General features: G+C 45.5%; 1 protein-coding gene across 11 annotated transcripts in view; it reads left to right on the forward strand.

Annotated features, from left to right (window-relative positions):
- The window catches only part of LOC134995897 (zinc finger protein 768-like), a 923,052-nt gene that overhangs the window by 481,774 nt on the left and 426,915 nt on the right, over positions 1-14,363 (forward strand). For all 11 annotated transcript variants that reach the window (XM_063951146.1, XM_063951148.1, XM_063951151.1 and 8 more), the window contains one exon: positions 5,990-6,064. In XM_063951146.1, coding sequence (XP_063807216.1) covers positions 5,990-6,064 — 75 coding nt within the window. The remainder of the gene's footprint in view (positions 1-5,989; positions 6,065-14,363) is intronic.

Here is a 14,363-nt window from a genome sequence, read left to right on the forward strand (position 1 = left end):
ACAGAGGCTTAGAACTAGGAGGTGAGAACAGGGGAGGAGGGCCCTGCCTGTCAGTGCTTGAGGCAGTATGAAGGGGGTGGGGGGTAATCTGGAGGGTGAGCTGGGAAAGAGTAGGTGGTACAGATGGGTCCACATTTATCTTGGCCTTTAATAGGATTAACTGGGACTGGCCAGTCGGACTTAATCCCCTGCTGTATTGTTCTCTGTATTGTATTGCAGCTGAGAACAATAGATGAAGGGTTTATGTAAATAATCCATGGTGTGCCTAGGTGCAGCAAACTAGCCAAGATAACCGTGGACCCATCTGTAGGTCAGAAGGGTAGAGTAATGTCTCATTAGGGGTGATAATCTGCCCATGGCAGCGGTTACACTGCAGGTAAAGGCCGGTGTCTGGTTCTGAGTAGGGCGTGTGCGTCAGATATTCTGCGTATGGAAATAGGGTGGATAGGAAATGAGAAAGATGGCCGCCTAGGACTGTCACACAGTCTGCGCAGTGCGTCTCACAGCGCTGTAGTGAGCGTATTGTAATCAGCACAGACCAACTCCTACTTCTAGGGGAGGGACCACCACATTGCCGTAACATCCAGGAGCCAGACTGTGGCCCCACACACAGTATATGGCAGCCGTAATAGGAAACACAGACTTGCAATGATGCCCTCATAGTGAACCCCTCTCCCGTCCCCGCCATTTTGACTCATATAAAGCAGACTGTGTGTAGCATGTTCCCTATATCTCACTTACTGTACAGAAGACCCATCCTGATCCTGTAGATCACAGGTTCTCAAACTCGGTCCTCAGGACCCCACACAGTGCATGTTTTGCAGGTCTCCTCACAGAATCACAAGTGAAATAATTAGCTCCACCTGTGGACCTTTTAAAATGTGTCACTGAGTAATTAATACACCTGTGCACCTGCTGGGTTACCTGCAAAACATGCACTGTGTTGGGTCCTGAGGACCGAGTTTGAGAACCTGTGCAGTAGATGATTTACCAATGTCCCAAAGCTGAGAATGTATTCCCATGTAGGCTGTCCCTTCCCTGCCTCTGACTAGGATACTTAGTACATGCTTATCAGGAAGGGGGTCTCCGCTCGCGTTTGTATGCCTGGCCGGGAGGATCCATATCGCCCCCCACCACCCCCACCCAACTTTGAGGTAGAGATGGAATAGTCCACTATTGCAGCACATCACAGATATCCCTCCGTCTTCCCCACACAGGACTCCACCGTGATGCATTTGGGGGTAAAATAACAAGTCCATCAAAATTGCATCTAGTATAATTCAGGACCCTGCCATTACTATTTTACATATATTTAACAGTATGCTTCTTATCTATTATGTGCGGTTGTGTCCTCTCTCTCTCTCTCTCTCTCTCTCTCTCTCTATGATATATCATTGTTTGTTCAAAACCTCAATAAAATATATTTTTGAAAAACAAAAAAATTGCAAGTGACATCTGGCAAAAAATAAAACCATAAAACGAATAGCAAGCCCAATTTCCCTGGTTTAAGTAGAACTGACAGCTATACTGCTGGGGCTGCTGTACTTCCTCCATTTATCTAGTCGCTAGGACTGAGATATTCATCGCTATGGTGACCGGTAATTGTTGAAAATAATATAATACTGCATTTGTATAGTTCCTGCGTTCATTTATATAAGCCAGTGGTGGAGGGAAGAGTAAGTATGTGAGAGAGACACTGGCTGTGACCAACACGTGTGGCCGGATATTCCTCCTGTCACTGTCAGTGTAACATATGGGAACACGTATGGCCGGATATTCCTCCTGTCACTGTCAGTGTAATATATGGGAACATGTATGGCCGGATATTCCTCCTGTCACTGTCAGTGTAACATATGAGAACACGTGTGGCCGGATATTCCTCCTGTCACTGTCAGTGTAACATATGGGAACACGTGTGGCTGGATATTCCTCCTGTCAGTGTAACATATGGGAACACGTGTGGCCGGATATTCCTCCTGTCACTGTCAGTGTAACATATGAGAACACGTGTGGCCGGATATTCCTCCTGTCACTGTCAGTGTAACATATGGGAACACGTGTGGCTGGATATTCCTCCTGTCACTGTCAGTGGTGTAACGTATGGGAACACGTGTGGCCGGATATTCCTCCTGTCACTGTCAGTGTAACATATGGGAAGACGTGTGGCCGGATATTCCTCCTGTCACTGTCAGTGTAACATATGGGAACACGCATGGCCGGATATTCCTCCTGTCACTGTCAGTGTAACATATGGGAACACGTGTGGCCGGATATTCCTCCTGTCAGTGTAACATATGGGAACACGTATGGCCGGATATTCCTCCTGTCACTGTCAGTGTAACATATGGGAACACGTATAGCCGGATATTCCTCCTGTCACTGTCAGTGTAACATATGGGAACACGTGTGGCCGGATATTCCTCCTATCACTGTCAGTGTAACATATGGGAACACGTATGGCCGGATATTCCTCCTCTCACTGTCAGTGTAACATATGGGAACACGTGTGGCCGGATATTCCTCCTGTCACTGTCAGTGTAACATGTGGGAACACGTGTGGCCGGATATTCCTCCTGTCACTGTCAGTGTAACATATGGGAACACGTGTGGCCGGATATTCCTCCTGTCACTGTCAGTGTAACATATGGGAACACGTGTGGCCGGATATTCCTCCTGTCACTGTCAGTGTAACATATGGGAACACGTGTGGCCGGATATTCCTCTTGTCACTGTCAGTGTAACATATGGGAACACGTGTGGCCGGATATTCCTCCTGTCACTGTCAGTGTAACATATGGGAACACGTGTGGCCGGATATTCCTCCTGTCACTGTCAGTGTAACATATGGGAACACGTGTGGCCGGATATTCCTCCTGTCACTGTCAGTGTAACATATGGGAACACGTATGGCCGGATATTCCTCCTGTCACTGTCAGTGTAACATATGGGAACATGTGTGGCCGGATATTCCTCCTGTCACTGTCAGTGTAACATATGGGAACACGTGTGGCCGGATATTTCTCCTGTCACTGTCAGTGTAACATATGGGAACACGTGTGGCCGGATATTCCTCCTGTCACTGTCAGTGTAACATATGGGAACACGTGTGGCCGGATATTCCTCCTGTCACTGTCAGTGTAACATATGGGAACACGTGTGGCCAGATATTCCTCCTGTCACTGTCAGTGTAACATATGGGAACACGTGTGGCCGGATATTCCTCCTGTCACTGTCAGTGTAACATATGGGAACACGTGTGGCCGGATATTCCTCCTGTCACTGTCAGTGTAACATATGAGAACACGTGTGGCCGGATATTCCTCCTGTCACTGTCAGTGTAACATATGGGAACATGTATGGCCGGATATTCCTCCTGTCACTGTCAGTGTAACATATGGGAACACGTATGGCCGGATATTCCTCCTGTCACTGTCAGTGTAACATATGGGAACACGTGTGGCCGAATATTCCTCCTCTCACTGTCGGTGTAACATATGGGAACACGTGTGGCCGGATATTCCTCCTGTCACTGTCAGTGTAACATATGGGAACACGTATGGCCGGATATTCCTCCTGTCACTGTCAGTGTAACATATGGGAACACGTGTGGCCGGATATTCCTCCTGTCACTGTCAGTGTAACATATGGGAACACGTGTGGCCGGATATTCCTCCTGTCACTGTCAGTGTAACATATGGGAACACGTGTGGCCGGATATTCCTCCTGTCACTGTCAGTGTAACATATGGGAACACGTGTGGCCGGATATTCCTCCTGTCACTGTCAGTGTAACATATGGGAACACGTGTGGCCGGATATTCCTCCTGTCACTGTCAGTGTAACATATGGGAAAACGTGTGGCCGGATATTCCTCCTGTCACTGTCAGTGTAACATATGGGAACACGTATGGCCGGATATTCCTCCTGTCACTGTCAGTGTAACATATGGGAACACGTGTGGCCGGATATTCCTCCTGTCACTGTCAGTGTAACATATGGGAACACGTGTGGCCGGATATTCCTCCTGTCACTGTCAGTGTAACATATGAGAACACGTGTGGCCGGATATTCCTCCTGTCACTGTCAGTGTAACATATGGGAACACGTGTGGCCGGATATTCCTCCTGTCACTGTCAGTGTAACATATGGGAAAACGTGTGGCCGGATATTCCTCCTGTCACTGTCAGTGTAACATATGAGAACACGTATGGCCGGATATTCCTCCTGTCACTGTCAGTGTAACATATGGGAACACGTGTGGCCGGATATTCCTCCTGTCACTGTCAGTGTAACATATGGGAAAACGTGTGGCCGGATATTCCTCCTGTCACTGTCAGTGTAACATATGAGAACACGTATGGCCGGATATTCCTCCTGTCACTGTCAGTGTAACATATGGGAATAATGACTACTACACAGACACTGCCCCTTCTGTCTCTGCCTATGTGTGTCTGTGTGTAACACTATGCAGAAATTAATAGAGGCGCTCATGAAGAAACCACACACCAGATTTGCACAGGTTCAATAACAACCAAGGAATCGAATATATTAATAAAAGATATATATATTTATTAATGACAGTATTCTAATCTGAGTGAAAAATACTATTATATAATAGATAATTCATAAGTACTATTCCTTATGATTTCACTTCATTAATCAAATACAGAAATTTAAAAAAAAAACGCACATAAATTGTCTAAGCTTTGATTATTGTGCTTAGTGTTGTTGAGATTTCACCGAACTGGATAATATGTAACAGAATGTTGCAGTCCTTTTAGAGACGCTGTTACCACAGCTGCTAGATGTGATTCCTGAGCATATCACTGGGGCTGTTTTATTTATTTATATATATATATATATATATATATATATATATATATATATATATATATATATATATATATATATATATATATATATAAGATTACCTCTCCATAGGGGCTGGTAAACCCGAGCGTCCCCGGGTAGGTCCAAGAATTTGCCCAATAGATGAAAAAACTGGAGGGTACGTTGGTGTCTGAATGAAACAACCAGTTTATTCAATTTGTCTGCTGGTATCACCTTGTAAATGCTGTGCAAACGGTGAGTAATAGCAAGTGTGTAGTTGCTGAATCAGAACGCCGTCAGAGATGCCCAGTTGTGTGAATATACTACCTTCCAAACTACCTGGACGTGCGCCGTCCGCCGGTAGAAAGCGAGGTGGAGGATGCTGGAGACGGTCGTCGTAGCCGCAAAGTGCCTGCGGCTGGATGTATGCCAGATGGAAAGTGCCCGCAACTGCCGTGGGTGAGGGCCAGGTGAAATGGCTGTAACCTGAAAGCGTCCCAGAGGTGCCCAGCTGTATGAGGAGACTTACTTCCAGACTTACCTGGACGTGCGCCGTCCGCCGGTAGACAAAGGGTGGAAGAAGTTGGAGACAGTCGTCGTGGCCCGCACAGCGCCTGCGGCTGGATGTTTAGACAGGTAAAAGCCGCCCGCAGCTGTCGTAGGTGTGGGCCAGGTGAAATGGCTGTGACCTGGAGGCGTCCTGAGAAGCAAGTGTTCGGTGAAAGAACAATGTGGGAGGAGTCCTGACGCGTTTCGTCACGTGATCCGTGACTTTTTCAAATTTTTTTAAATTTCTGTATTTGATTAATGAAGTGAAAACATAAGGAATAGTACTTATGAATTATCTATTATATAACAGTATTTTTTACTCATATTAGAATACTGTCATTAATAAATATATATATCTTTTATTAATATATTCGATTCCTTGGTTGTTATTGAACCTGTGCAAATCTGGTGTGTGGTTTTTTCATGAGCGCCTCTATTAATTTCTGCATCTGGTTATCTTTCAGGAGCATTGCACATCTTCTTATAGCGGCGAACGTGTTCCCACACCTCAAATTGCAGGTCAATTTCTTTAGCATATTTCTTAACACAGGCGCAGCAAAATATTATTTTTCTTTCTGTGTGTAACACTGTCTGCTTATTGTCATACACAGGAACTGAGGCCGGTGTAGAGCTGGATGCTGGTGATCATCGGGGGCTGCAGGAATTCCTCCCAGAGTCCAGTGCAGGTCAGTGATGTTCTCTCTTCTATAATGTGACATCTATCACATTGCCGGACAGAATGGGAGATCATAGACTGTGCACGGCGGCTGTTCTGGGTGTGAGACGCTCCTATAGCAGCTCCCTGTTCTGTAATATGTTGGGGAGAATAGATGTGTGACCGTCTGGTATGAGAGGGATCGGGCTGCTCCTCTGGTCACATATAATGATGAGAGGCCGTGATTCCGGTTGTAGGGGGCAGTATGTGAGGAGCAAGGACAGATACACAAATGGCTATAGGTGACCTTACAGCAGAGGCTCTCACATTGCTACACGGCATCACTCAGCTGACTGCTACGGATAGGTGGGTTCTCCAGGTCATCCCTAGGACGGCGCCCACATAGATATATTGTCATGGTCCCCTATGGACAGGAATTTCCAACCAGCCCCTCATCGGGGACGGAGAGCAGGGTGGGGGGTCCATTAGGACATGTAGTAATCTGCACCCTTACAGCAGGTTGGTGATGTTTGTTCTCCTACTGGCTGTGATGATGAGCAGCACTAAGGGTTCCAGCAGTATCATCCGGTACTGTACTGTAGGCAGGTCACCCTCCCTATGTGACAGCAGTGGGGTTACATGGCCCTGGGTCTCATTATGATAGTGCGGACCTGTAAGTGTCCTTCCAGGGAAGTACCGGTAACTAGCGGCAAGAGCATGGACGACTGTAAATAGAGAGGAAGGGGAGGGGCTTTCCTATGGCGTCAGAGTGTACATAAGGGTTGCTGGGTGTGTCGCCTTTCTCCCTCTCACCTGGCTGCGCTGTGGAATATGCTGAGGTTACTGATTCCCGATCACAGACGTGACCTCGGACAGGATTACTCTCAGCATCCACATCTGCTTCTAGTATTTTCAGTATCCAGATGGCTTCCTCAGTTGTATTCTGCATCACTTATTGGACAAGCCTTATATGGAGGCCGTCCGTGTCAGCTGGGATTCCAATTGGATGTGATGGTCTTGGCTCTGAATATGTTATAGGATTGCCCATGTTACCAGAACAATTTCAAGGCAGGAGCAACAGGGGAGATGATCTGTTCTCTCGGCTCTACTGAACACACCAGGGCACAGACACTGGATGGGAAAGTTTTGCTAGCAGCCGTCGCTCTGCACAGATGTTTCCTGTTACAGTCATGGTGGGCTCTGTCCTGCGGAGGGTCCGGGGACTGACGGTTGGACTCTATCTCTCCTTCCAGGAATCCTCCAGGGCAGCACTTCTTATGCCCAGTCTCTCATTTATTAGGCATGTTGTGTAAGTATTCTATGGTCCCCCTCACCGGCAGGCCCTTACTGACAGGGTTGGGGTCTGTTTCTGTACAAAAGGGAATTTGACAGCAGCTGTTGGTGGCTGCTCTCCTGGCAAAGGGGTCACTGGTGTATCTGGTTTTCCACCTTCAGATTGCTCTATCCTATTGGCTTCTACGCGCCCTCTTGTAGCTTTTACATGATCAACAATTTTATTTTTGTTGTCCTGGAATACGACACAAGGTGACTTGTTCCGTTTCCTCCATATTTCCTCTAATGTTAGGAAGTGTGTTATATACTTGTGAGTGATCCTGTATAGCAGGGCTGGCCAAACCAGTCCTCGAGATCTACCAACAGTTCATGTTTTCCAGGCCTCCTGGAGATCTGTAGAATTGTCAGTTAGGAATGAATGCAGCACATCTTAATTAGTAATGACTACACCTGTGCACCAGCTAGGTGGTCTGGAAAATGTGAACTGTTGGTAGATCTTGAGGACTGGTTTGGCCAGCCCTGCTATATAGGCTCCGGTGGAACACTGCCTCTAGTGGCCAGATTTGATGTTAGGAAGAGAGTTATACACCTGTGAGTGATCCTGTATAGGCTCTGGTGGAACACTGCCTCTAGTGGCCAGATCTGATGTTAGGAAGTGTGTTATATACCTGTGAGTGATCCTGTATAGGCTCTGGTGGAACACTGCCTCTAGTGGCCAGATCTGATGTTAGGAAGTGTGTTATATACCTGTGAGTGATCCTGTATAGGCTCTGGTGGAACACTGCCTCTAGTGGTCAGATCTGATGTTAGGAAGTGTGTTATATACCTGTGAGTGATTCTGTATAGGCTCTGGTGGAACACTGCCTCTAGTGGTCAGATCTGATGTTAGGAAGTGTGTTATATACCTGTGAGTGATCCTGTATAGGCTCTGGTGGCCAGATTATTGTGCACAGTGGTGCTATGCCGGCCTTGGTTCTTAGTACACTGTTATACAGCACTGCTCTCACACATATCATTGCCTGGGTTCTTAGTACACTGTTATACAGCACTGCACTCGCACATATCATTGCCTGGGTTCTTAGTACATTGTTATACAGCACTGCACTCACACGTATCATTGCCTGGGTTCTTAGTACACTGTTATACAGCACTGCTCTCACACACATCATTGTCTGGGTTCTTAGTACACTGTTATACAGCACTGCACTCACACATATCATTGCCTGGGTTCTTAGTACATTGTTATACAGCACTGCACTCACACGTATCATTACCTGGGATCTTAGTACACTGTTACACAGCGCTGCTCTCACACGTATCATTGCCTGGGTTCTTAGTACATTGTTATACAGCACTGCTCTCACACACATCATTGTCTGGGTTCTTAGTACATTGTTATACAGCACTGCTGTCACACATATCATTGCCTGGGTTCTTAGTACACTGTTACACAGCGCTGCTCTCACACGTATCATTGCCTGGGTTCTTAGTACATTGTTATACAGCACTGCTCTCACACATATCATTGCCTGGGTTCTTAGTACATTGTTATACAGCACTGCTGTCACACATATCATTGCCTGGGTTCTTAGTACATTGTTATACAGCACTGCTGTCACACATATCATTGCCTGGGTTCTTAGTACATTGTTACACAGCGCTGCTCTCACACGTATCATTGCCTGGGTTCTTAGTACATTGTTATACAGCACTGCTGTCACACATATCATTGCCTGGGTTCTTAGTACATTGTTATACAGCACTGCTGTCACACATATCATTGCCTGGGTTCTTAGTACATTGTTATACAGCACTGCTGTCACACATATCATTACCTGGGTTCTTAGTACACTGTTATACAGCGCTGCTCTCACACATATCATTGCCTGGGTTCTTAGTACATTGTTATACAGCACTGCTCTCACACATATCATTGCCTGGGTTCTTAGTACATTGTTATACAGCACTGCTGTCACACGTATCATTACCTGGGATCTTAGTACACTGTTACACAGCGCTGCTCTCACACGTATCATTGCCTGGGTTCTTAGTACATTGTTATACAGCACTGCTCTCACACATATCATTGCCTGGGTTCTTAGTACATTGTTATACAGCACTGCTGTCACACGTATCATTACCTGGGATCTTAGTACACTGTTACACAGCGCTGCTCTCACACGTATCATTGCCTGGGTTCTTAGTACATTGTTATACAGCGCTGCTCTCACACATATCATTGCCTGGGTTCTTAGTACACTGTTATACAGCGCTGCTCTCACACATATCATTGCCTGGGTTCTTAGTACATTGTTATACAGCACTGCTCTCACACACATCATTACCTGGGATCTTAGTACACTGTTACACAGCACTGCTCTCACACGTATCATTGCCTGGGTTCTTAGTACATTGTTACACAGCACTGCTCTCACACGTATCATTGCCTGGGTTCTTAGTACATTGTTATACAGCGCTGCTCTCACACGTATCATTGCCTGGGTTCTTAGTACACTGTTATACAGCACTGCTCTCACACACATCATTGTCTGGGTTCTTAGTACATTGTTATACAGCACTGCTCTCACACGTATCATTGCCTGGGTTCTTAGTACATTATTACACAGCGCTGCTCTCACACGTATCATTGCCTGGGTTCTTAGTACATTGTTATACAGCACTGCTCTCACACATATCATTGCCTGGGTTCTTAGTACATTATTACACAGCGCTGCTCTCACACATATCATTGCCTGGGTTCTTAGTACATTATTACACAGCACTGCACTCACACATATCATTGCCTGGGTTCTTAGTACATTGTTATACAGCACTGCACTCACACATATCATTGCCTGGGTTCTTAGTACATTATTACACAGCACTGCACTCACACATATCATTGCCTGGGTTCTTAGTACACTGTTACACAGCACTGCTCTCACACATATCATTGCCTGGGTTCTTAGTACACTGTTATACAGCACTGCACTCGCACATATTATTGCCTGGGTACTTAGTACACTGTTATACAGCACTGCACTCACACGTATCATTACCTGGGTTCTTAGTACACTGTTACACAGCACTGCACTCACACATATCATTGCCTGGGTTCTTAGTACATTGTTATACAGCGCTGCTCTCACACATATTATTGCCTGGGTACTTAGTACACTGTTATACAGCACTGCTGTCACACATATCATTGCCTGGGTTCTTAGTACACTGTTATACAGCGCTGCTCTCACACATATCATTGCCTGGGTTCTTAGTACACTGTTATACAGCGCTGCACTCACACGTATCATTGCCTGGGTTCTTAGTACATTGTTATACAGCACTGCTCTCACACACATCATTGTCTGGGTTCTTAGTACATTGTTATACAGCACTGCTCTCACACATATCATTGCCTGGGTTCTTAGTACACTGTTATACAGCACTGCTCTCACACATATCATTGCCTGGGTTCTTAGTACAGCACTGCACTCACACATATCATTGCCTGGGTTCTTAGTACACTGTTATACAGCACTGCTCTCACACATATCATTGTCTGGGTTCTTAGTACACTGTTATACAGCGCTGCTCTCACACATATCATTGCCTGGGTTCTTAGTACACTGTTATACAGCGCTGCTCTCACACATATCATTGCCTGGGTTCTTAGTACATTGTTATACAGCACTGCACTCACACATATCATTGCCTGGGTTCTTAGTACACTGTTATACAGCACTGCACTCACACGTATCATTACCTGGGTTCTTAGTACACTGTTACACAGCGCTGCTCTCACACATATCATTGCCTGGGTTCTTAGTACATTGTTATACAGCGCTGCTCTCACACATATCATTGCCTGGGATCTTAGTACACTGTTACACAGCACTGCTCTCACACATATCATTGCCTGGGTTCTTAGTACACTGTTATACAGCGCTGCTCTCACACATATCATTGCCTGGGTTCTTAGTACATTGTTACACAGCGCTGCACTCACACATATCATTGCCTGGGTTCTTAGTACATTATTACACAGCGCTGCTCTCACACATATCATTGCCTGGGTTCTTAGTACACTGTTATACAGCACTGCTGTCACACATATCATTGCCTGGGTTCTTAGTACATTGTTATACAGCACTGCTCTCACACATATCATTGCCTGGGTTCTTAGTACATTGTTATACAGCGCTGCTCTCACACATATCATTGCCTGGGATCTTAGTACACTGTTATACAGCGCTGCTCTCACACATATCATTGCCTGGGTTCTTAGTACACTGTTATACAGCGCTGCTCTCACACATATCATTGCCTGGGTTCTTAGTACACTGTTATACAGCGCTGCTCTCACACATATCATTGCCTGGGTTCTTAGTACATTGTTATACAGCACTGCTGTCACACATATCATTGCCTGGGTTCTTAGTACATTGTTATACAGCGCTGCTCTCACACATATCATTGCCTGGGTTCTTAGTACATTATTACACAGCGCTGCTCTCACACATATCATTGCCTGGGTTCTTAGTACATTATTACACAGCGCTGCTCTCACACGTATCATTGCCTGGGTTCTTAGTACATTGTTATACAGCACTGCTCTCACACATATCATTGCCTGGGTTCTTAGTACATTATTACACAGCGCTGCTCTCACACATATCATTGCCTGGGTTCTTAGTACATTGTTATACAGCGCTGCTCTCACACATATCATTGCCTGGGTTCTTAGTACATTATTACACAGCGCTGCTCTCACACATATCATTGCCTGGGTTCTTAGTACATTATTACACAGCGCTGCTCTCACACGTATCATTGCCTGGGTTCTTAGTACATTGTTATACAGCACTGCTCTCACACATATCATTGCCTGGGTACTTAGTACACTGTTATACAGCACTGCTCTCACACATATCATTGCCTGGGTTCTTAGTACACTGTTATACAGCACTGCACTCGCACATATCATTGCCTGGGTTCTTAGTACACTGTTATACAGCGCTGCTCTCACACGTATCATTGCCTGGGTTCTTAGTACATTGTTACACAGCGCTGCTCTCACACATATCATTGCCTGGGTTCTTAGTACATTATTACACAGCGCAGCTCTCACACATATCATTGCCTGGGTTCTTAGTACATTATTACACAGCGCTGCTCTCACACATATCATTGCCTGGGTTCTTAGTACACTGTTATACAGCACTGCACTCGCACATATCATTGCCTGGGTTCTTAGTACACTGTTATACAGCACTGCTCTCACACATATCATTGCCTGGGTTCTTAGTACACTGTTATACAGCACTGCACTCGCACATATCATTGCCTGGGTTCTTAGTACACTGTTATACAGCGCTGCTCTCACACGTATCATTGCCTGGGTTCTTAGTACATTGTTATACAGCACTGCTCTCACACATATCATTGCCTGGGTTCTTAGTACACTGTTACACAGCACTGCTCTCACACATATCATTGCCTGGGTTCTTAGTACACTGTTATACAGCGCTGCTCTCACACATATCATTGCCTGGGTTCTTAGTACATTGTTATACAGCACTGCACTCACACGTATCATTGCCTGGGTTCTTAGTACACTGTTACACAGCACTGCTCTCACACATATCATTGCCTGGGTTCTTAGTACATTGTTATACAGCGCTGCTCTCACACATATCATTGCCTGGGTTCTTAGTACACTGTTATACAGCGCTGCTCTCACACATATCATTGCCTGGGTTCTTAGTACATTGTTATACAGCACTGCTGTCACACATATCATTGCCTGGGTTCTTAGTACATTGTTATACAGCGCTGCTCTCACACATATCATTGCCTGGGTTCTTAGTACATTGTTATACAGCACTGCTGTCACACATATCATTGCCTGGGTTCTTAGTACATTGTTATACAGCACTGCTCTCACACGTATCATTGCCTGGGTTCTTAGTACATTATTACACAGCACTGCACTCACACATATCATTGCCTGGGTTCTTAGTACATTGTTATTCAGCACTGCACTCACACATATCATTGCCTGGGTTCTTAGTACATTGTTATACAGCACTGCTCTCACACATATCATTGCCTGGGTTCTTAGTACACTGTTACACAGCACTGCTCTCACACATATCATTGCCTGGGTTCTTAGTACACTGTTATACAGCGCTGCTCTCACACATATCATTGCCTGGGTTCTTAGTACATTGTTATACAGCACTGCTCTCACACATATCATTGCCTGGGTTCTTAGTACATTGTTATACAGCGCTGCTCTCACACATATCATTGCCTGGGTTCTTAGTACACTGTTATACAGCACTGCTCTCACACGTATCATTGCCTGGGTTCTTAGTACACTGTTATACAGCACTGCTGTCACACATATCATTGCCTGGGATCTTAGTACACTGTTACACAGCACTGCACTCACACGTATCATTGCCTGGGTTCTTAGTACACTGTTATACAGCACTGCACTCACACGTATCATTGCCTGGGTTCTTAGTACACTGTTATACAGCACTGCTCTCACACATATCATTACCTGGGATCTTAGTACACTGTTATACAGCACTGCTCTCACACATATCATTGCCTGGGTTCTTAGTACATTGTTATACAGCGCTGCTCTCACACATATCATTGCCTGGGATCTTAGTACATTGTTATACAGCACTGCACTCACACATATCATTGCCTGGGTTCTTAGTACACTGTTACACAGCACTGCTCTCACACATATCATTGCCTGGGTTCTTAGTACACTGTTATACAGCGCTGCTCTCACACATATCATTGCCTGGGTTCTTAGTACATTGTTATACAGCACTGCTCTCACACATATCATTGCCTGGGTTCTTAGTACATTGTTATACAGCGCTGCTCTCACACATATCATTGCCTGGGTTCTTAGTACACTGTTATACAGCACTGCTCTCACACGTATCATTGCCTGGGTTCTTAGTACACTGTTATACAGCACTGCTGTCACACATATCATTGCCTGGGATCTT

Source organism: Pseudophryne corroboree, chromosome 2, assembly GCF_028390025.1.
Source record: "Pseudophryne corroboree isolate aPseCor3 chromosome 2, aPseCor3.hap2, whole genome shotgun sequence".
NCBI classification, from domain to species: Eukaryota; Metazoa; Chordata; class Amphibia; order Anura; family Myobatrachidae; genus Pseudophryne; species Pseudophryne corroboree.